Source organism: Phascolarctos cinereus, unplaced genomic scaffold, assembly GCF_003287225.1.
Source record: "Phascolarctos cinereus isolate Bilbo 61053 unplaced genomic scaffold, phaCin_HiC Scaffold_726;HRSCAF=1367, whole genome shotgun sequence".
Lineage (NCBI taxonomy): Eukaryota > Metazoa > Chordata > Mammalia > Diprotodontia > Phascolarctidae > Phascolarctos > Phascolarctos cinereus.
In genome coordinates this window covers 317,353,093-317,376,988 of record NW_027556098.1, presented here as the reverse complement: position 1 = coordinate 317,376,988, position 23,896 = coordinate 317,353,093, and the positions used below count along the sequence as shown (strand labels likewise).

The 23,896-nt window shown below is 39.1% G+C and overlaps 1 protein-coding gene and 1 pseudogene across 2 annotated transcripts in view; one reads left to right on the top strand and one right to left on the bottom strand.

The window, feature by feature from the left end:
* Positions 1 to 23,896, bottom strand: part of UVRAG (UV radiation resistance associated) — a 443,033-nt gene that overhangs the window by 226,033 nt on the left and 193,104 nt on the right. For both annotated transcript variants that reach the window (XM_020989535.2, XM_078156924.1), the window contains 2 exons: positions 17,305 to 17,431; positions 2,990 to 3,074 (listed from right to left, as the gene is read on the bottom strand). In XM_020989535.2, the coding sequence (XP_020845194.1) occupies positions 2,990 to 3,074; positions 17,305 to 17,431 (212 nt within the window). The remainder of the gene's footprint in view (positions 1 to 2,989; positions 3,075 to 17,304; positions 17,432 to 23,896) is intronic.
* Positions 7,185 to 8,032, top strand: LOC110210558 (large ribosomal subunit protein eL6 pseudogene; annotated as a pseudogene).

The window sequence follows — 23,896 nt, the reverse complement described above, 5'->3', positions numbered from 1 at the left end:
CATCTTTTCAATAGGGTTCAGACAGAAGCTGTCTGGGACAAATCGCTGTCCTATTTCCTTTATATTCAAAGACCTGTAGACTATTCCACAGGAGCACAAAATAACTGCTTTTTGCAGGTTTGGGTGAAACCACAGTTTGACTTCATCCTTGTACACAAAGTAGTTAATAAAGTGCTGTGGGGTTTTTTTCCATTTATGTGATTGGGAAACCATACTTACTTATATTTGGGAACCATAGTAATTGATTCAACTTAGCCAGAACCCTAATGGCCTTAAAATGCTTCCTTGAAAAAACACATTTCATATGAATTATTCTTCACATGACTGAATTGATGGCATGTTTTAAACAAAGAAGAGTTTTTCACACTGAAATTAAATTTTCTAGCATTCTCACCAGTTTCACTAGAGTCAATTTTATATTCTTTCAATATGTGAATAAGGAGAGTGCACAACTGAGTCAAAAGTTATACAAAAATCAACAAAGGCAGTATGTATATTATGACACTTTGGAGTAGCTTGTTTAATAATTATCTAATCAATAAGTCTCTTTACAACCATAGGAATGTTTTTCATGATCTCTTTACTCTTCAGTCAACATACTGTTTTCATGTAAATGCTTATAGATTTTTTTCCCCATGATACAAGCAGTGAATGTGTTTTTAAAGTACATAAAAGTATAAATGATATATAGAGGAACCACTGGTGTGCCTATCATTTGGTAATAGATACATGATGCCTTTTGTCAAGTATGGTAAGATCATTCTTACAGCTGAGGGGAAATTAATAAAGTACCTTGCTAATAATTAATTATCAATATGAAGTAACTGAGTCAATACTTATAAATCTTAACTAGCCCTTCCATTTTTCAGTTTTTCTGATTTTAGAGTATCAGTAACCTCCCTTCATAAAACTTTTGTCACTGATTATATTAATGGTGTTCAAGTTTTGTTTTATGGAATATCTATTTGGTCATGATGTATTAAACCATTATAATGATAATTTTCATCAAAAAGAATACAACCTAATGAAAATAATCTCAGGTTAGGTACCAATTTTAGTTGAAGAAGATGAAGCGGTAGAGAAATAAAATCCTCTAAATTATATCAAGATATACTGTGATACTTAGTAACTTCATTGCAAAGGTTTGAAAAGGTGAAAACAGAAAGAAATACATATGAAAGCAAGATTCCCAAAGAAATGAGAGAGGCCAAAAGATTTGTAGAATATGCAGGTACCTCATACTTTGATATCATAAACATTTTCTCCTTCTTCAGCTCATTTTACAGATGAGGAAATTGAAGCAAACAGGGTTAAGTGACCCGTTTAGGGTCACACAGCTAGTAAACGTCTGGGGCCACATTTGAACTCAGGAAGATGATTCTTCCTGATTCCATGCCCAGTGCTCTATCTATTGCATTCCCTAACTTCCCTGCACTACCTAGCCGAGCTGCCACTAGTACTGTCAGGAAAACCAGAAAGAAAGAACACTCCTGTGGTGAGCTTTCAGGAGAACATGAAGGAGTGGGGGGCGGGGTGTAGGGGGTGATGGGGGTGGTGGTGGTGGTGGCGGTGGCAGCAGCAATAATGAGAAGTGAGAAATGAGAGGACAATGAGAGAATTGACATGAGATGAAGATCTGAAAATGGTGCTAGTTTTTAGGATGAGAAACAGAAGACTCATGCCAAGAATAACAGCAGCTTGTGGAAGCACGTAAGACACCCCAGGCATCTTAGAAATAAGCAGCATACACCATTCTGGAAAGCAATTTGGAACTATGCCCAAAGGGCTATAAAACTGTACATACCCTTTGACTCAGTCACATCACTAGTAGGTCGGTATCCCAAAGAGATAAAAGGAAAAGGACCTTGTGCAAAAATATTTACAGCAGCTCTTTTGTGGTGGCAAAGAATTAGAAATTGAGGGGATGTCCATCAATTGAGGAATAGATGAACAAACTGTGTTATGTGACTGTGATGGAATACAACTGTGCTGCAAGAAATGATGAACAGGATGCTTTTAGGAAAACCTGAGAAGACTTACATGAACTGATGTGAAAGGGCAATGAGCAGAACCAGGAGAACATTACACACAACAGGAGCAATACTGTATGATGATCAACTGTAAATGACTTAGCTATTCTCAATAATACAATGACCCAAAACAATTCTGAAGGACTTAAAATGAAAGAAAAAGAACTGATGGAGTCTGAACGCAGACTGAAGCCTACTTTTTTACTTTCTTTTGTTGTTGTTGTTGTTGTTGCTTTTCTGCTCTATGTTTTCCATTTTAAAAAAAAATTTTTATTTTTAGTTTATAAAATAAAGGAAGCATCTCCAGAATATAGTATAATAAAAAAGATGACTGTACATGAAGCTGTAAATCTATGCACAACTTGCTATTCCTTTCAAACATTCAACAAAATTATCGTGTAAATTTCTTTTTTCCTTCTTTTCTTCCCTACATCCCGATCCCCTGCCCTAGTAATGGCTTCCATAGGACACAAGTATAACCATTCTACACGTACTTCTACCTATCAGTTCTTTCTCTGGATACAGAAAGCGTCTTTCTTCATATGTCCTTTATAGTTATATAGTCTGTGTTTTCTTTTGCAACATGAAAAGTACAGAAATGTTTTACATGACTACACATATAAAATCTATATAAAATTGCTTATCTTCTCGATTATGGGAGAGGAGAAAGAGGGAGGACAAGAATTTGGAAATAAAATTTTTAAAAATAAATGTTAAATTTTTTTGTTTACATGTAATTGAGAAAAAAAAATTCAATGGAAATAAAATGAAAGAAAGAAGCAATAGGAGCAGGACTTAAATCCAAGCCCTCATACTAGTGAACCAGTACTTTTCGCACTGTCCCATGCTGACTTTTATGTTACATTATGCTCTCTCCCCGCATCTTGCACAGACTGCAGGCAAACTCCACAGTGATACAACACTAGGTTCACTGGTGCAAATGTGCTAACACCATTTACCTTTTGGCAGTGCACTCCTTTCTCAGCTCACTTAAGGATTCCTTGTGCAATTGCAGCTTGAGGTGTTCAGTCTCAAATGTGCTTCCTATAAAGAGAGAGGGCAAGATTTTAGAAATGAATTATACTTCTGCTAAGGAATGCTTCCAATTTCAACAATACAGGCAGGCCTAGCAGGGTGCTGTAATCCTGAGATACTAGAAGGTTACATCTTTCCCTCTACAAACCTACCACAGAAAAGGGCAAATGGTACAGCTGAGCCAAAGCTACTGAGAGGACTAATCCCTGAAATAGAAATGATGAACATAATTGTTTATGCAGATTGGGTAATTATGAGATGAAAATGAGAGATTCTCTTAAGATTGCAGGTAACCTTTCTACAATCAAGAGAAAAAGGTGCTTTTGTTTGAGTGGGAACTCCCTTCACTTTTACGGCCCTCAGCCCTTCTATTACTTCAGTTTCAGCAAATTATAGAAACTGAAAAATTGATCACTCTTTAGCCAAGCTAGTGATGAGCCTCTTCAATGTAGGTATCCTGTTTTACAGACTTAATCAGTAGACCTTAATACAAAAACTTTCCAGTTCACAGAACCACACTGACCTTGTACTACATTAGCATGGCTTTGAAAACCTAGGACTACCTCCATACCAGGATGAAGCATGAGAGGAGAAACTTAGAAGAGAATTCAGTTACTAATATTACTAATTATTATTGTTGCTATTATCATTAATAATAACAATACTCTTTTACACTGTTACACTGAGGCTATACCTGTTATAAAGAACTGTCCTCACAACATTCCAGAAGATGATCATAAAATGATCATTGTTCTACCTTATTTTATAGATGAGGAAACTCTAGCACAGACAGGTGAAGTGATTGGCCTGTGACCCCATGGACAAAAAATTGCAGAACCAGGACACAAACCCAGTGTCTTTGGATACCGACTCTGGTGTTCTTTCTTCTAAGCCTGTCCTCCCTCTCCAGGCCACGGTGACATAGAAAAAAATCTGAATTTGAAGTCAGAGAACCTGAATGTGAATTCTAGTTTTGCTTCTTATCACATAAATTTGGGCAAGTTATTTAATCTCACTGGGCTTCAATTTTATCTGTAAATCAATCAGCAAACATTTACTAAGAACCTACTATGTGCCAGGCATCACGTTAAGTGCTTGGGATACAACAAGAGGCCAAAGACAGTCCCTTCCCTTAAGGAACTTACAATCTAGTATGGGAGACAACAAGCAAATATACATAAGGAAGACACACACATACACACACGCGCGCGTGCACACACACACACACACACGATAAATAAGAAATAACTAACAGATGAAGGCACTGAGATTAAGAGAGGTTTCAGCAGGCTTCCCATAGCAGGTAAGATTTTGATTGTTCAGTTGTTTCAGTCATATCTGACTCTTTATAACCCCATATGAAGTTTTCTTGGCAAAGATACTGGAGTAGTTTGCCATTTTGTTCTCCAGCTCATTTTACAGATGAGGAATCTGAGGCAAACAGGATTAAATGACTTGCCCAGGGTCACATAGCCAGTAAGTGTCTAAGGTTAGGTTTGAACTCAGATCTTTCCGACTTCAGGGCCAGCGCTCTATCCACTGTGCCACCTAGTTGCCCAGTGAGATTTTAGTTGGGATTTAAAGGATGCCAGGGAGGTCAATAGTCAGAGCAGAGTAAAGAGAGTGTTCCAGGTATGGGGGCAGTCAGAGAAAATGCCTAGAACCAAGAGATAAGAGTGTCTTGTCTGTGGAACAGCCAGGAAGCCAGTGTCACTGGATCTAAGAGTACACATTGGGGAGTAAGGTAAAGGGTAAGAAGATTATAAAGGTAGGAGGGAGCTAGGTTATGAAGTGTTTTCAATGCCAAATAGAGGGGTTTGTATTTGCTGCTAGAGGTGATAAGTCACTAGAGATTAATGAAGGGGGTGTGTGTGTGTGTGTGTGTGTGTGTGTGTGTGTGTGTGTGTGATGATTAGACCTGTATTTTAAGAAAATCACTTTAGTGGCTGAATGGAGGATGTGTTGGAGTGTGGGAGATTGAAACAGGCAGATCTACCTGCAGGTTATCACAGTAGTATAGGTGTGAGGTGATGAAGGCCTGCACCAGAGTGGTGGCAGTGTCAGAATAGAAAGGGGGGGGGGCATATTTGAGAGATGTTGCAAAGGTGAAATCAGCAGGCCTTGGTGATAGCTTGTATGTGGAGAGTGAAAGATAGTGAGGAATCCAGGATGTCTCCTAGCTTGAGGTTAACCCCTAAGGAGTTGGCCTCAGGTCTTCTTAAACCCTATATGGGGGTCACGACCAGTTTAACATGCTGAAGGGGTAGTAAAAAGGTTAAGAAGCTCTGGACTCTATAACCCCTTTTATTTCCAAAAAATCCTGTAAACTTATCTACTCTCTCTAATGCATAGTAGATTCAAGAAATACCAGGAGAGAAAATAAACAAAAAGTATGCAAAGTCAAACAAATTTCTCAAATTTAGTTATCTAAGAAGCAATCTTTTGATCAGCACATGGTTATATAAATCAACACAATTATGTGTACCCATGTCCCAAATCAAATCCTAATTTTGTTGTACATTAAAACTGTATTTTGAAGTTCTTTTTAAAAGTATTTTATTTTTCCCCAGTTACATGTAAAAACAATTTTTAACATTCATTTTTAAAACTCTGAGTTCCAAATTCCCTTCTTCCCTCCCTGCCCCCCACTGAGAAGGCCAGCAATTCAATAGGGGTTATACATTTGTATAAGGCAAAACACTGCCATAAGTCATGTTGTAAAAGAAAACATAAACAAACAAAAAAAACTCTCAGGAAAAATAAAGTAAAAAAAAAAACATGCTTCAATCTGCATTCAGATATCATCATTTCTTTGCCTGGGGATGGATCGCATTTTTCACCGTTAAGTCCTTCAAAGTTGTCTTGAATAATTGCATTGCTGAGAGAAGTGATACTGTTGTGACTTTCTACATAATACATTTCGCTTTTCTTCAGATCATCATTTCCAATAGTATTCCATCATAATTACATACCACAATTTGTTCAGCCATTCCAACTGATGGGTATCCTCTCAATTTCTAATTCTTTGCTCCCAGAAAAGACCTGCTATAAATATTTCTGTACATAAGTCCTTTTCATTGTTTTTTTATCTCTTTTGAGATACAGACCTAGTAGTGGTACAACTAACTCAAAGGATATGCATAATTTTACAGCCCTTTGGGCATGGTTCTAAATTATTCTACAGATTAGTTGAATCAGTTCACAACTGCACCAACAATGCATTAATGTCTCATTTTTCCCACAGCCCCTCCAACATTTCTCATTACCTTTGCTGTCCTATTAGCCAATGTAACAGGTATGAGGTAGTACCTCAGAACTGTCTTAATCTGCATTTTTCTAATCAATAGTGAGTTAGAGCATTTTTTCATATGACTTTAGATAGCTTTGATTACTTCATCTGAAAACTGATCATATCTTTTGCTCATTTATCCACTGGGGAATGGCTCTCATTTTTATAAATTTGACTCAGTTCTCTATGTTTGAGAAATGAGGCCTTTATCAGTGAAACTTGCTTTAAAATTTTTTTCACAGCTACTATTGCTAACTGAATTTCCCTCTGTCCTATTCTCCTCTGTTTATTCTATTCTCTCTCTCCTTTTACCCTGTCCTTCCTCAAAAGTGTTTTCCTTCTGACTACCCCCTCCCCCAATCTGCCCTCCCTTCTATCACCATCCCCCCAGTTCTCTTATCCCATTCACCTCTACTTTAGGTAAGATACATTTCTATACCAAATTGAGCGTATATGTTATTCCTTCTTTGAGCCAATTCTGACGAGAGTACAGTTTACTCACTCCCCTTCACCTCCCCCCCTTCTCCTCCACTGTAAAAGCTTTTGCTTGCTTCTTTTATGTAAGATAATCTAACGCATCTACCTCTCCCTTTCTCTTTCTCCCAATACATTCCTCTCACACCCGTTTGTTTTTTTAAATCCTTTCCACAGATCATTAAAATTATTGTGACTTAAATCACTAAAAGAAATAAGTCCATAATGTTTTATAAATTGGTAGGGCTGAAAAACTGCATTTGAAATATCAGAAGAAAAAACTTGTGATAAGATATAAAAATTAGAAACAGGATTCTAAATATATTCAAAGATGTATATCTTTCCCTTCTCTCAAGATGGCAAACAAAAGACCCCCAAAGGAACCAAAGGAAAAGAAGGTCGAAAGGAAAAAAAGAACAATAAAAAGGAAGGTGTGGCTGAAAAGGTGGTAAAAAAGCCTCAAAAGCACTGCAGTAGGAACCCAGTCCTGGCCCGAGGGATTGGTGGATACTCCAGACCTGCAACGCATTCCTGGCGAGCCATGTATAAGTGGAAATATGATGCCCCAAAAACCCAGACTGAAAGGAATAAGAAAGAGAAGGCTGCTACTATCTCAAAGCCAGTTGGTGGTGATAAGAATAGAGGAACCCATGTGGTAAAGATTCACAAGATGCCGAGGTATTATTCTACTGAGGATGTGCCTAGAAAGCTACTAAGTCATGGCAAAAAGTCCTTCAGCCAGCATGGGAGGAGACTTGGATCTAGCATCACCCCCGGCACAATTCTGATCATACTCACTGGCCACCACAAGGACAAGCAAGTAGTTTTCCTAAAGCAGTTGGCTAGTGGCTTGCTACTGGCGACTGGACCTCTGACCATCTACCATGTTCCTCTGAGAAGGATCCATCAGAAATTCGTCATTGCCACCTCTACTAGGGTTAAGCTTTCAGGGGTAAAAACTCCAAATCATCTTACTGATGCTTACTTCAAGAAAAAGACGCTCTGTAAACCTAGACATCAAGAAGGAGAGATTTCTGACACAGAAAAGGAGAAATACGAGATTATGGAGTAGTGCAAGGCTGATCAGAAAACACTGGACTCTCAGACCCTGCCCCAAATCAAGAAAATTCCTCAGCTCTGTGGCTACCTGTGTTCTGTATTCTCTCTCTCCAACAGAGTTTATCTTTACAAACTGGCATTTTAAATGCCTTGCACAGAACTCTTATTAAAATATTTGGAATAACAATAACAATAATAATAACTACATATATGTGTGTGTATATATATATATATATATATATATGTATATATATATATACATATACACACACACACACACACACCTATTTCCCCCTCTCTCTCCCCTAAAGTTTAGGCCAAAGAGACAGTATTTAAACAATTTAGCAGAACTCTTCAATCGTTAATCCATCAAACATTAAACAATTAGTATTTATTAAAGGCCTGCTATTTTTCAGGCACAATGGCTGGAGCAATTCATATACAAAAAAGGAAATAAACTTTTATTGTGCTATAGTCTAGCTTATATTAAGCAGAATATAATTAAATGGTAACTTATTGGCTGAATGGGTCATGTAAAAAATATGCCTTTTCTGTTTCATGAAAATATAAAATGCAAAAGTTGATGGGGATTTTGGATAAAAAGTCTTTCTCTTTTCATAAGATGTCCATTGCTAATTGACATTTACTTTGTGAAAAGTATCATGAAGGCTGTTTTTTCCAAGTCCCAATAATGGCATCTGATTGTTCCACAATCTTTTCTACACTGGGTGTATATAGATGAGTATATTTTTTAAATACATGGCTTTGCTAATCAAAAATAATTAAAAATACTTCTTCAATGAAACAGGAAACCAGTATGGTTGCTCCTACATTAACTGGGGAACTAAAAATGGTCAGGGCACCTAATACCTAAGATTCTAATGTGTTTCCAAAGCTTTTAGCAGCAACATGTGACAACTAATAGATATATTTTCTCTTAAGACACATTAACAGATCACAAACTTTTGAGCTATGAAGGATCAATGATATCATCTAATAATAAAATCATTTTACAGTGAAGAAAACCATAGCTCAGAGAGGCAACTTGTCTAAGGGTCAGACAGGAAGTAAAGTGGGGATTTGAAACCAAATCCTATGACTACAAATACAGTTCTCTTGCCATAATATCATATGTTCTTTTCATAGTTTGTTTTGTTTTAAATTAACATATATTGATGTATTCTTTTTAATATCACCATAATTTCCCCATTCTACCTCTTCCTCTTCCTAGCGAGTCATTTCATATAACACATAGTATTTTTAAAGACAAAAAAGGGAAAAAAGTGAAAACATTAGCATAACTAAGCAACATATCAAAAAAGTCTGAAAATATGTGCAATGTATAACACTTGTAAACCTCTCAACTCTACAAAAGAGTACGTGTCAAAGTGTCTTCTCGTATACTTTCTTTCAGGCTTTGTCTGTTCTGTGTAATTTTGCAGAGCATTCACTTTTGATTTTTTTCCCTTGTGGTCACTCTTTCTATTTACAATGCTACGGTTACTGTAAATATTGTTACCTGGCTCTACTTACTTCACTCTGCAACAGTTCATTTAGATCTTTCTATGCTTCTCTCTATTCATCATACATATCATTTCTTATAGTACAGTACTATTCTATTATATTCATGTATCACCATTTGTTCAGTCATTCCCCAATCTATGGGCATCAATGGCTGCCTTGGGTATAAGTCTCCCAATGATATCTCTGGGGCAAAGGATAGAGACATTTTAGACATTTATTTGCATAATTCCAAACTGTCTTCCAAAATTTTTGCAGACATTCACAGATGCACCAACAGCTCCACTATCTTCAACCAACTCTTCTCTCTTCTTCTTCCTCTCCTGTCACTCAGGTATCTTCTGCCACTGTCTTCTCCTTCATTCCTATTTCACATGAAGTGGCCTAACTCCTTTCCAAGACCATTGCCTTTACTTGTTCAAGAAATTCCATTTTATCCCATCTCCTCCAACAGATTGCCCCATCTGTCATCCCCACTTTTTCACTTATTTTCAATCTTTACCTCTCTATTGGCTCATTTCCTACTGCTTACGAACACTTGATCCTTCTATCTCCACTAACTATTGTCATATATATCTTTTAGGCTCTTTGTAGCTAAACTCCTCGAAAAGGCTATCTACAATGGATGCCTCCACTTTCTCTTCTCTCTCTCTCTTTTAATCCCTTATGATCTGGCTTCCAATCTTATCATTCTACCAGAACTATTCTCTCTGAGTTACAAATGATCTCTCAGTTGTCAAATCCATCTATCCTCATTCTCCCTTGACCTCTGGGCAGCCTTTGATACTTCTAATCACTCTCTCCTCTTTGATACTCTCTTCTTTATGTTTTTGGGACAAGACACTCCAATACTCACTCTTGCTTATCTGACCGCACTTATTCTGTCCCCTTTACTGGATCCTTCTCCAGATCATGCCCTCTAACTACAGGTATCCCTCAGGGTTCTGTCCTGGGCCTCTTCTCTTCTCCTATTTTACTTGGTAATCTCATCAGTTCCCATTTCTGTGCTGATGATTCTCAAATCTACCTTTCTTGCCCCAATATCTCTGCTGACCTGCAATCTTACAACTCCAACTGCATCTTGAACTAGATGTCCAATAGACAGCTTAAATTTAGTATGTTCAAAACAGAATTCATTAGCTTTCCCCCTAAATCCTCCCCACTCTCACTCTCCCTATTATTGTAGAGGGCAATGCCATCCTCTGGTCCATCAGGCTCACAATCTAGTAGTCATCTTGGATTCCTTACTATCTTTCACCTCCCCCATATCCAAGTTACTGCCAAAGCTGTTTCACCTTTTCAACATCTCTGTTGAATACCCCTCTTCTCTCTCTGACACTACCACCATTCTAGGGTAGGCTCTCATCACCTCACACTTAGACTATTACTGAAATAGTCTGCTAGTGGGTCTGCCTGCCTCAAGTCTCCACCCACTCTAATCCATCATCACTCCATTCAGCCACTAAAGTGATTTTCCTAAAATGAAGGTCTGATCATATCACCTCCTACTCATTAATCTCCAGAGGCTTCCTATCACCTCCAGGAGCAAATACAAAATCCTCTTCCTCCTACCTTTTCAGTTTTCTTACAGCTTACGCCCTAACATATACTCTCAGATCCAGTGACACTGGCCTCCTGGCTGTTTCACAAACAAGCCACTTTACCTCTCCGCTCTAGGCTTTTCTCTGGTTGTCCCCATGCCTGGAATGCTCTCCCTCCTCCATTCTAACTATTGACCTCCCTGACTTCTTTTATTTATCTCCCAACTAAAAAATCCCACCTTCTACAGGAAGCAATCCCTAACCCTTCTTAATTCCAGTGCCTTCTCTCTCTTAATTATTTCCTTTTTATCTTGCATACAGCTTGCTTTGTATATATTTGTTTGCATGTTGTCTCCTTCATTTGATTGCAAGCTTCTTGAGGGTAGGAACTGTCTTTTGCCTCTTTCTGCACTCCTAGCACTTAGTATATGACTGGCATACAGTAGTAGCTTAATAAATATTGATTGATTAATTGACTGATTGAGATGATTGGTTATAGAGGAAAGGCTGCTACTTCGATGCAATTAGTTCACTGAATTGCTACCTCATTAGGGTTCTTGGTGTTCTAAACCATGAAAATGGCTGGAATCATTTTATCTCTTACATATAATTTTTGTTTTAGAGTGGTCTGAGAGGTAAGGAGGACGGGAGAAAATGTCTGGTCCTCAATTTTGTTGGTCATGTAACCCAGAATTCCAATAGTCTCTTAAAAGCTGGAATAGAATCTGAAAAAAAAAATACTACAATATCAGACAGTAAGAAACAAAGAAATCCACTGTGGAACAAATCTGTAACCTCAAGAGATATCATATGAATAATGCAAAAGTGCCACATTTCCCACCCACAGGTGACCAGAGTAGAGGGTATTTTTTATGATTCGGACAATCCATTTCTTCATTTCACAGTATAATATGAGACCCCCAGGGAAGTGAAATGACTCACTCAAGATAACAAATTAATGATTCAGTCATAACTGGGAACCTCCTACCCACCACTCATTTCCTGAAGGAAATGTGCTGACCTTTCTAGAAGGGAGAAAATTCATTTCCCTCCCCAAAGTCCCAGTCTTTTGGGTGCCCCAGCTTTACAAAAGATAATCCTAAAAATCGTCACCACTTCCCATACAGCACTGATCTTCAAGACTTTTTGGTTTGTAAACATTTCTATCAGGGTGAAAGATGACCCCTAAAGACATGCCCAGCTTTTTATTTAAGACCTAGGATTTTTATGAAATTACCCACACATCTACCCCTTGTTGCTGAAAATGGTGGGGGTGGCAGGAGTTGGGAGGGGTGGGGAGAGATGGCACAAAACAAAAGCATACATTTCAAAGCAATGGGAAGACTGAAATTGCTTTTAAGGAGACACTAATGAAGTGATATCTGGTTTTTCTTTAACATCATAAGCCAAACTACTAATCCATGCTACAAATAAAGACATTTGTGGGGGTTTTTTAATAACCAGTAATGCCAGAGAGTTTAGTTCTTAGACCAACTAGAAGTTACCCCCAAGACTACAAAACTTAAAAACCACTTCAGTAGTACAGAGAAACAGGTCTTATCACATAGAAGGCAAAATAAGGCACAAAGGAGTTAAGCAATTCATAAGCAATCACCATGAATAAAATCTACTTTTTGGATCTCTCCAATAAAACACCCTGTGTGTCTTGCAGAATTTTTACATATAAATATAATGTGTGGGTATGTGAGTGAGTGAGTGAGTGTGTGTGTGTGTGTGTGTGTGTGTGCGTGCGCGCACATGCACCTGGATTTTTCCAAGAGTTTAAATTAATCCACATGGTGCTATTGGGAGGTAGTGATCCTTGATGAACAAACAGATGTGTAAAAAGGCAAACATGTGGAGTAATTCTTTTTTGGTTGCTCAGAAGAATCAGTAGCAGGGCCCCGATTAAAAATCAGAAGTTCCAGCCTGTCAGACCTGACTCCAAGTTCACAGGCTCAAAACCCTAAGGCTAAATACACACTAACAAGAGAAAAACATCACCCTGAGTAAGAAGTCTTCAGCATAATTCGTATTAGTGAACTATTTCACCACCACAACTAACACACATTAAATCACCCCTATAAATGAGAGACAAATTTTGTTCTTCCACCATAGCAAAACCATAAAGCAATAACTTCTGCAAATCACAGTTCTCTATAAACTAATTTAATCAAAAGTCATGAAATCACAACATACCCAAATAAGTTTTACTGAAGGGCACACAGCAGCAACATTCATCAGCACTATGTACTACTTAGGGAATTCTGAGTGAAGCATTAAGTTGAACTTGTTGTGTAAAGGTAGCTTTCTGAATGAAATTTATTTCGTAAAGGAATATGTTTGGCAACTTGCCTATGAAGAAGGCTGCTTGCTGTAGTAGAAAAAGCACAGGAGAATGGAATCAAAGGTCTTGTGTTCAAATTCCAACTCTACTCCTTACTAGTTGTGTGACAATAAATAAATCACTTACCTTCTCTCAGTCTTGGTTTCCTCTTTTCCAAAAAGAAGGGGACAGATGAGAATCAACACTTTAGAGCGATAACATCCTCAGAGTCATCCAGTCCCATTCTCTCATTTTACACATGAAAAACTTGAGGCTCAGAGGAACTAAGTGACTTACTTAAGGTCATGCAGGAAGTCAAGAGGCAAATCTGGAATCCAAGGTCAGATTCTGCACCCTGAGGTCAGGTGCAGGTTGTCCTGACCAGGTGGTCTTTAAGATGCCTCCCAGCTCTGTATCCTCTTATCCCACCACTGTATCGGTGAGGTTAGAACAGGAGTTTTCAAACAAGAAATCGGGCCCTACTAACACATGTGGATGCCAAACCCGACAACTTCCCAAATGAGTATATTCCTCCTCCTTTTGCCCCCCATGCCTCGTCAGTTTTCTGGCAAGGACATTGGGAAGTGGCAACACCTCCCCTTACATGCTTAGGATCAACCCTGTTAGCATATATCCAACTCCAAGCGATCTCCAAGAAGTAAAAACTACTTTTCCTCACCAAAAGGGGGCAGTGAGTCACTCAACAAGTATTTATTAAATCACTTACCCTGTGCCAGGCATTGTGCTTGGGATACAAAAAAAGGCAAAAATATGGTCCTTGCCCTCAAAAAGCTCATAGTCTAATGAGGGAGACAAGATTCAAGTAACTATGTGCCTACAAGACAAACAGACAGAGAGAGGTAATCTCATAAGGAAGCACTGGTGATGTAGAAGTGGAGGAATTAGGAAAAGTTCCCATTGAATTATTGGAAATTCAGAGTTAAAGGATGAGTTTCTATAAAACAAATCCTTGCCCAGACTTGGGAAAACTGATTTCCTCTCCACTTCACAGAGGGTAATTAATTTCTCATCAATGGAGCTATAATAGAGGCTAAAAGACCATTTTTTGGAGGAAGACATTAATGGGATTCAGGACTTCTGAGACTCCCTTTTCAATTCTACAGTTTTTATGCCAGGACAGGACTCAACTGGCACAAAGACTGAGTGTATGTAGAAATAAGGAACTGGCTACCAAGGAAGGTTATGATCCTATCCTTGAAGATTTTTAAAAATGGGATAGAAACCATGTGTCTCAGATGGTTTAGGTGTTCACTTGTCTACAAGCTCAGAAAACCTTACAGATTCCCTTCAACTCTAAAAAGCTTTGTAAAGACTTCAGCTATAGATATATATGTATTGTAAATAATAAAAATAATGATATATTCATATGGTGCTTTAAGGTTTACAATTATTTTATTTTACTCTTAGAACAACCCTAGGAGGTAGGTGCTATTATTATCCCCATTTTAGAGACAAGGAAGTTTAGGCAGAGAGAGGTTAAGTGATTTGCCCAGGATTTCACAGCTAGTAGGTATGTGACACCAGATTTACACTCAGGTCTTCCTGACTCCAGGCCCAGTATTCTATCCATTGTACCACCGAGCTGCCTTAGACAGCTTTGTAAATATTAGTTACTGTCATTAGTATTATTCCAACTACATGAGTTGAAGAGGGCAAATCAAGAAAGTCAGTAAAACAACCAGGAATATAAGTCAGGAAGTCCGATCTCCCTCCATTTATCTGACTATTAGGCACATACATACATTTACCTGTGTGTGTACATATGTCTGTATATCTATATTTATATCCATATAGAATCACATAAAAATATATGCATATACATACATACACACATAATGGATTCTATAAAACATTTTGCTTTTTGAGGAAAGGCATTAAATTAGCTCTTAATCTCCTTCTCTATGTTCCTTTAAATTATTAAATTCATAATACACTTCTATAACATCCACTATAGCTAATTCAATCCAGGAACTCTATAAGCAGCCTCTCCCACTGTCCTTTAATTTTGGCGTTTTCCCTCTGATATTACCTCCAATATACTTTGTATGTCCATAATTTGCATGTTGTTCCCCGTTCCTCAACCCCATGAGAACATGAGCCCCTCGAGACTAGGGACTGCGTTTTTGCCTTTATTTTTTCAAAAATGCTTAGTGTTATACCTGACACATGGTAAGTGCTCAATAAATAATATCTAGTATTCTATAATGCTTTAAGGTTTGCAAAAAGCATTACAAATCTTATCTTCCAGGAGGTCAGTATCATAATATTATGTTCATTTTATAAATGAGAAAACTGAAGCAGCAAAGGTTAAATGACTTGGCCAAGGTCATACAACTAGTAAGTTTCTGGGGCATTATTTCAACCTAGGTCTTCCTAACTCTACCTACTGCGAAAGCTTGCTGATCTGTTGACAGGAACAATGAGTAGAAGCTACACAGAAGGAGGCTTTGCTTTCATAGAAGTAAAAAGTTCCTAATAATTAGAGTTGTCCAAAAGTGAAATGGGACATATCAGGATATAACAGTTCCCCACTCATCAAAGGTTACACTGTACAGTGTATTTTTAATTACCTAAGAGATGGAATACATGACCCTTCAGGTCCTTCCAATTCTGAGAATCAATTTAATTCTACCAATATTTATTAAGTACCTACAGCATTCAGAGCACTCTGCTCGTCACTGTAAATATGATATGGCTTCTACTTCTATGGAGTTAAATTCTAAGAAAGATAATTCAACGAAATAAACATTCATTTCATACTTATTGTGTGCAATACCCTTTACCAGGCATTGGTGGAAATCAAAAATACTTCCCAAAAAATATGTTTTTTTCACATATGATATTTCCTACAACACTTAGTCATGTGAATAAGAGGGCTCTATGTATTTGTTCAGGGTCTTTGGTCCATCATGAGGATGTTAGAAAGGGGAAACTTCCTCACATTTTCTAATGATTTGCCATGGCATCATGTGTCAGAATTTCACTAATTTCTAAAATAAGGATTTTTTTCTCCCTTCAACAATGATTTTGGAATATGACCAAGTTTGAGGTCCATCAAGGACACCATCAGTCTAAAACTGTCTGTGTTATCAATCAACATAACACTTTTTTCTCCATGATTTTTCCCTGAAAAATATCAACCCAAATAAGTCCTGAATGAGAAGCTGGGAAATACAGTTAAAAATAATTAAAACCCTAGCCCTCATGTTCTTGAAAGAGACATCTACCAAACCAGTCTTAAAGTAACATTGTAGGGGAAAATTTGCTGAAAGTTTATTTTCTATGAGTTTTTAAAACAGATCTGATTTTTAAAAATTCATCTGACCACTTAAAATATTTCAAACATCAATTAAATATGAGATTAGAAACCAAACAGTACTATTTAATAAAGCTAAAAGAAGGACCAGGGTTGTGTGTTCCAGAGAGTGTCTATGTAGATGACTAGGTTTTTTGCTTTTGCAAAGATATGACTACAAAGTTATTTACATGGCATGTTGATCAGGGTGGGGATTATGAGACTATAACTAGAAAATGTCATATGGAATCTAATGTTATGGATTAGCCTTGTTCATGGAACAGCCGGGAAGTCAGTGTCACTGGATCAAAGAGTACAGGTCTTGGAATAAGGTTTAAGAAGTCTAAAAAGGTAGAAGGAAGCTGAATTACAAAGGACTTTGAATGCCAAATAGAGATGCACTGATGGAAGAAGCACCCATACTGAAATACTAATTACAAAGCACCATGTAGGATAAAGAAAAAAATTTTGAGAATTCAATTTAGCAAAGAGCAAACATCCCAAATATAATATGCAATAAATTACTTCATTTAGACCACACAGATTCAAATGAAAATACATTAGCCATAATGGGGTGAGAAAGAGGAAACAATTTTTTCCCCTGGTTTTATTCTGCCTATTTACAGAAAGATGACTATATGGATTACAGAGGGAAGAAAAGGAAACTAATATATAAGTATGCTAGATAACTCTTCCTCTGTGTCTTCACTCACCTTTGTCCTGTAATGTAATTTGCTGCTTGTGTAGTAATGCCACTTCCCTCCCCAGGGCTTTCTTTTGTCTTTCCAGCTCATTCCGAAGAACCAAAAGTTTCAGCTGTAGGCACTCACTCTCCTTTTTCTAGAGAAAGGGAAAAAATGAGACCTTCAGCATTCATAAATATTTCAAAAAGTACTGTCAATGAATACTCAACAAACAACTAGGTTTCATTAAGCTTTAAAATCAAGAACAGTCTCTGCTCTCAATGAACTTATATTCTAATGGGAGCATCAGAAAATCTAAGTATGAATTCTGCTACTCCCTGCCTATTTAACTTTGGAAGGTTGTGTCTGCGCCATGATTTTCTTCTTCTCCACATGAAAAAGAAAAAGCTGAACTCGATGACCTCTGAAGTTCCTTCCAGTTTTAAAATCTAGGATGCTGTGAATCTAATTAGAAACAGAAATAACCTGTACTGAAAGGCCACTCTCTTTTGGGAGCCACAGATCCTTCAGAGACCCTCTGATGTTCACATTACAAAGCAGTGCCAAGTAGTGGGGGAAAAGCCCTGAACTTGTACTTGGAAGACTTGGTTTAAGTGTTAGTTGTATTCTCACTTGTTATGTGCCCTTGGGCAAGTCCTTTAACCTCTCTGAATTTCAGTCTCTTCTTCTATAAAATGGGAATAATAAGCTACCTGCTTCATATGGTAATTATGAGGAATAACTTGAGATCATTTATGTGAATGTCCTTTATAACATTAATATACTATATAAACAAAAGCTTTTATTGATTTTTTTCTCCCTTTAAATTTGGTATCTGGTACAATCTTCATTTTAAAGATGGTATGAGGGGGCAGGTAGGTGGTGCAGTGGATAGAGCACCGGCCCTTAAGTCAGGAGGACCTGAGTTCAAATCTGGCCTCAGACTAAACACTTGACACTTACTAGCTTGTGTGATCCTGGGCAAATCACTTAACCCCAATTGCCTAAAAATTTAAAAAATTAATAAATAAGAAATATGGTATGGATGGAGAAGAGAAACATACATTAAAAGCACTTTGAGTACCAGGTACTGTGCTAAATGCTTTATAAATATCTCAATCTGATTCTCACAACATCACTGTAAGACAAGCACTATTATCAGGTGAGAAAACAGGCATAAAGAGGTTAAATAATTTGCCCAGGGTCACACAACTATCAAGTATCTGAGGCCAGATCTAAACTCAGGTCTTCTTGACTCCAGGCCTAGTGTTTCACTACTCCATTTAGCTTCCTGGTGGAAGAGATAAAGCAATTTGTTCAAGTTCACACTAGCAGAAATACAGCAGAAATCATCTGAAATGAACTGAAATAACTCTCAAGACTCTAAGTATTTTCTGGCCATATCAACCACAAACCAGGCCACTTCTACAAGGCCTTCATTACCACCTCCTCCCTCTCCATCACTGAAAACTTGAGTTCTACATGGGCCCTGATAGAGCTTCTAATTTAGCTTGCCTGAAACCAAGACACCCAAGTTACTTCCTGGCTACTCGCTACAAATCTTCTTTCCACTCTCCATTCCAAATACTTCTTTCCCTACTTCCCTTTTCTTCATCTGCGGTTTTCTTCCCCCAGTAAAATTTTTCTTGCCTTGCTCCTTGAGAGCAGAGACTGTCTTGAATCCCTAACCTTAGCAGAGCTGCTTGTTAATTAATGCCTCTTGTACGCCACTAGTGACAGGATCACTATCTAACAGTGTTACTACCCCTCCTTTCACCATTACCCCCAAAATGAGTTAGGCTAGTTTGACCTGAAAGTAAGGGCCTGATTGGCTCAAGGGGCTAAGGTTCAGGCTGCAGCTGGTACCAACAGGCCTCAGCCAGTGTACCACCTCTCGATGATACCTGAATCATAAAACAGGAGCTTGAGAGCAAGAGTGAAGAAAAGATGGGAACGTGTAGTAAGAAAGCCCAGGGATTATCCTGTTACTGCACCACAACATATAATTTCTCTTACAGAGGGAACAGGGCCTAGGTGGGCTTTTACCACGTGGAAAGCAGGAAGGATTCAAGAGCACTTCAAACAGCAACTTAAATGAATCCCTGGAGTAGGCTGCTGAGGTCATGGTCCAGTAGAGCCAGCAGAGAGACACTTTCCACAGCAGAGTTGCATAGGTTTAGGGAGCTCTCCAGGGACTTACTATGGACCTTCAAGGACTGCTGAGTCAGTTATATGCTCCAAATAAAGGCTATCTTTTGGCTTTCTTAAGGTGGCTTACCTAATTACATTTATCGTAGCGGGATCTGCAAGAGAAGGGATGATATTTCTAAAGTAAATGGGTCTGCTAAATTGATTTGATTTACTGGGGGTGAGAGGGTACGCCACATCTGATGACCAGCCTGTCTCAGGGGCAATGAGATCCCTCTTTCTGGGCAGAGTCCTTTTACCACAATAGAACTATTCCGATATGGACTGATCAGCTGCTGAAACTGGGGCAAGAGAGCTGGACAGTGGTAGTCTGGACAAAAACTGCTATCAATGCAAATAGGTACTCTGCAGATTGGGGCATAGAGCTCCTCCTCACCTTCCTAGGTAGGCAAAGGGAGATGACAGTCCCATAAGGTGCTTTGAGAATGGCTCCTGAAACAGAGAGGAGATAAGAAAGCAATTGATGGCCAGCCTGTGGGGGTACTAGCAAAACTATACCATGAAATCCAATACAGGGAAGAAAGAACCCTTCAGCACCATTCAAGCCTAATGAACCTATCCCTGTCCACAAAGGTCCTGCCTCATCTGGATCACCTACATAAAATTACAGAGAATAGATCATGGAGGGAAGGGATACCATGAACTCCTGGGAATCCCCTCACAGAAACCTCTTTGCAGGTTATCGTAGATAGAGATTAAATGCAAACACTTGGACTGACCCACACCACCTTATATATTTAACACCAAACAATATCAGGTCTAATAGGGGAGAAAGATATTTTTTCTCTAGTTACAAGGATGAAGAAAGCTTGATGACTGTTGCGTCAACTCCCTCTTACACTCATCTGTGGCCTATGAGGAAGACAGATGGCACCTGGCGAGCTTATGGAGAATTAAAGAGGCTAAACAAAGTGGTCATGCACATCCCTGAAGCTGTTCCTAACTTTGTCAATGTGATAGGCAAACTAGGTAGCCAAGGCCCGAAGTGAGCAGGATAGGATTACTGACCTTACCAATGGTGGTAATTTTTTCTATTTATATGGCTGAGATTATCCAGGGCAAGTTTGCTTCCACCTGTAAAAGAGCCCCCCCCCCCCCGGCCTACCTGACCTGTCCCTCATAGTCACCGCTCCCTCATGTTGGGAGACAGAGAACCAAAACACGTTTTCCTTCCTGAAGACAGACATATCACAAACTTGATGACATCACGTTGATCAAGATGGATGAGATTACAGACGCAGAGACCATAAACCATTTGCAAAATGGGTCTTACTCTACATACCCCAACCAGCCACACTCCTCTGCACTTCTCCATCATGCCCCAAGAACCTCTTCCTCCTGGCATGACTTTAGGCCTCTTATTCTCTTCAGTATCCTCTAGTCCTAGGGCCCCTACCTCCCTCTGACTGGAGGGTGGAGAATGGGGAATGCTTCCCAGAACCTCCATTTAAGAAGAGCAGGCCAATGGTCTCTTCATTTCCCAGCTGGCTCCACTCCTCTGGACTTCTATAGCATGCCCCTTCACCCAAAGGGGTACCTTCTCACTCCCCTCTGTTTTTCATCTTCCTTTTGAGTGCTATCTATCCCCATTAGATTGTGAGCTCCTTAAGGGCAAGAACTGTCATTTGCCTTTCTCTGTAACCCCAAGCTTAGCACACTGCATGCCACATAGTAGGTACTTAATAAATATTTGGTTGGTTGTTGTCTTTCATTCTGGAAGAGGACCAAAATGACATGACTGGAGTCAAGGTACAGCATGTCCAGCTCTGGCTGATCGCACCAATATGAGCTCAGAAGGCTCTTCCACAGGTCAGGCACAAATAGTCCACATGAACATTTGGAGTAGACATGTCTCTAAATTTGTGCATCTCACATTTCTTTTGAGCTATTACAATTCTGCTTCATTCATAAAGTACAACAAATTCTTTGATGCAGGCATGCCATGCTTGGTGGTCTTTTGCCAATGTCTCCTATATCTCTTGACCAATTCCAAAGTTCTCCAAAGACACCTTGAGAGTGTCCTTGTATTGCTTCTTCTGGCCTCCATGTGAGTGCTTGCCTTCTATGACTTCTCTATAAAACTGTCACTTAGGCAAACATACGCTTGGCATTCAAACAAATGTGGCTAGTCCATAGGAAAAGCACTCTCCACATTAGAGTTTTAATGCTTGGCAGTTCAGCTCAAGAAAGGCTCTCAGCATCAGGAACCTTATGTCTTCAGAATCTTCTTAAGACAATTCAAATGGAAATGATTCCATTTCATGACATGGTGCTGGTAGATTGTCCAGCTTTCACAGGTATATGTGTTCCCCATCATTGTGGCCACTCCAGAAAAATGTATATCCAGCTCTGACTTCAGTAAGATGAACCTTCATTTGCCAGCCTTCTTTCATTCAGGGCTGCTAGCTGGATGAAATACCTGCTGAGTTTTCTCACAACAAGAACTATTTGTCTTTCAAGTCTAATGGATTTCAAATTGTCCATAAAGGTGTGCAAATTTCACATACTGATGATGAACAGAATCATCTTCACAAAAGTTTTTGTTCTATTTTTTTGTGTTTCAAACACATGGCTGGATCCTCAACTTCCACAGCAAGAAACTAGGTTTGAGTGAAGCAGACAATTTTTAGGGTTCCTTTTCCATCCTCTTCCTATATCAGGTGATGAGCAGCATATTTTTAAAAAAGCTGCTCAACTACTGTGCTATAAGAAATGAGGAGGAGGGGCGGAGCCAAGATGGCAGAGTAAAAGCAGTGACTTCCTTGAGCTCTCCCCCAAACCCCTCCAAATACCTACAAAAAATGGCTCTAAACAAATTCTAAAGCAGCAGAACCCACAAAAAGACAAAGTGAAACAAATTTCCAGCCCAAGACAATCTGGATAGTTGATCAGAAAGGTATATGGTGCCGGGCTGGGAGAGGAAGGCAGTTTGGCACGGGCACAGACCATAGCGAACCTGGAGCAGGCCTCAGAGGACTGAATCGCAGGCAGCTGTGGCAATTTCCAGACTTCTCAATCACGAACGCCAAAGACAACTTAGAAAGTCAGTGGGAAAAATCTGTTTCTGCGGTGAGAGAGAAGAACAAGGTCCCAGCCCCATTCCCTGAGCTCGGCCCCGGGGCAGGGTCTGCCTCCTGAGCTTCAGGCCCACAGACTGAGGGGGAATTGAGTGGCTGATCAGAAGGAGACTGTGGGGATCTCTCTGCAGGTGCAGGATTCTCTTGCTTTGCCTGTGCTTGGATCTGGGTCACAGTTCTGGGTGGCGATCCTAGAGAGAAGAGGAGCACTGGTGTGGCAGAGCTTGTGGTGGCTGGGAAGAGAAAATTCTCCTCAGAGTTCTAAGACAGAAAAGAGTGCTTGTGGTCACTTGTAGACTAGAGCACAGGCCAGGGAAGGAGTAAACACCTTGCCCTTGATCACAGCACCTTGGAAGAACTGAAAATTTACAGGCCCCTAGAAGTATCTCTGAAAATACCTGCACAAAACCCCTGAAGCTTAGGACAGCACATTCTCCATACTGGAAACAGACCTTTACCTTAAAAAAGAGTTTATAACTCAAGTAATTGGCCGGGATCATGAATATATTATCTTACTTTGGTAACAAAGAAGATCAAAACATACAACCTGAAGAAGACAACAAAGCCAAAGCTCCTACATTCAAAGCTTTGAAGAAAAATATGAATTGGTCCCAGGCTATGGAAGAGCTCAAAAAGAATTTTGAGAATTAAGTAAGAGAAGTAGAGGAAAAACTGAGAGTGATGCTAAAGGAGACTTAAAAAAAATACTGAAGAAAATAACACCTTAAAAAATACCCTGACCCAAATGGCAAAAGAGGTCCAAACAGCCAATGAGGAGAAGAATGCCCTAAAAAGCAAAATTGGCCAAATGGAAAAGGAAGCCCAAAAGCTTATTGAAGAAAATACTTCCTTAAAAATTGGAATGGAGCAATTGGAAGCTTGCCCATCACCACAGGACTCTGATGTAGGCAAAAAAGATAAAACAGTATAGGTGATGTCTTTTGACTAGCATATATTGGATTTAAATAAGGCAGAATTGCATGAAGTCGTCAGCCTCACTCTCTCTTCCAGAGTCAATGGAGTCCAGTGGCAGGACAAAAGTCAAGATGACTGGCAATGGCTTGGGATACAGTGGATGATCTTGGCATCTTTGATATTTAATCAAGCTCTAAGCATGCCACAGCACCTGTTTCTGCTCCCTTCATGGCCCATTAGAACAAACTGTTCATATCTGACCATTCCACCAGGGGAGTCTTCACATGCTTGGTGTAGACACGTGCCTCCCCCCAATACATGAATAGATTTGAGGGCTACTGGTTACCCTCAACTGCTGTCACTCATCTGCCAAGTTTGCCAAAACAGTTTACTGGGATGTGGCTACTGCCCATGCTACAGCT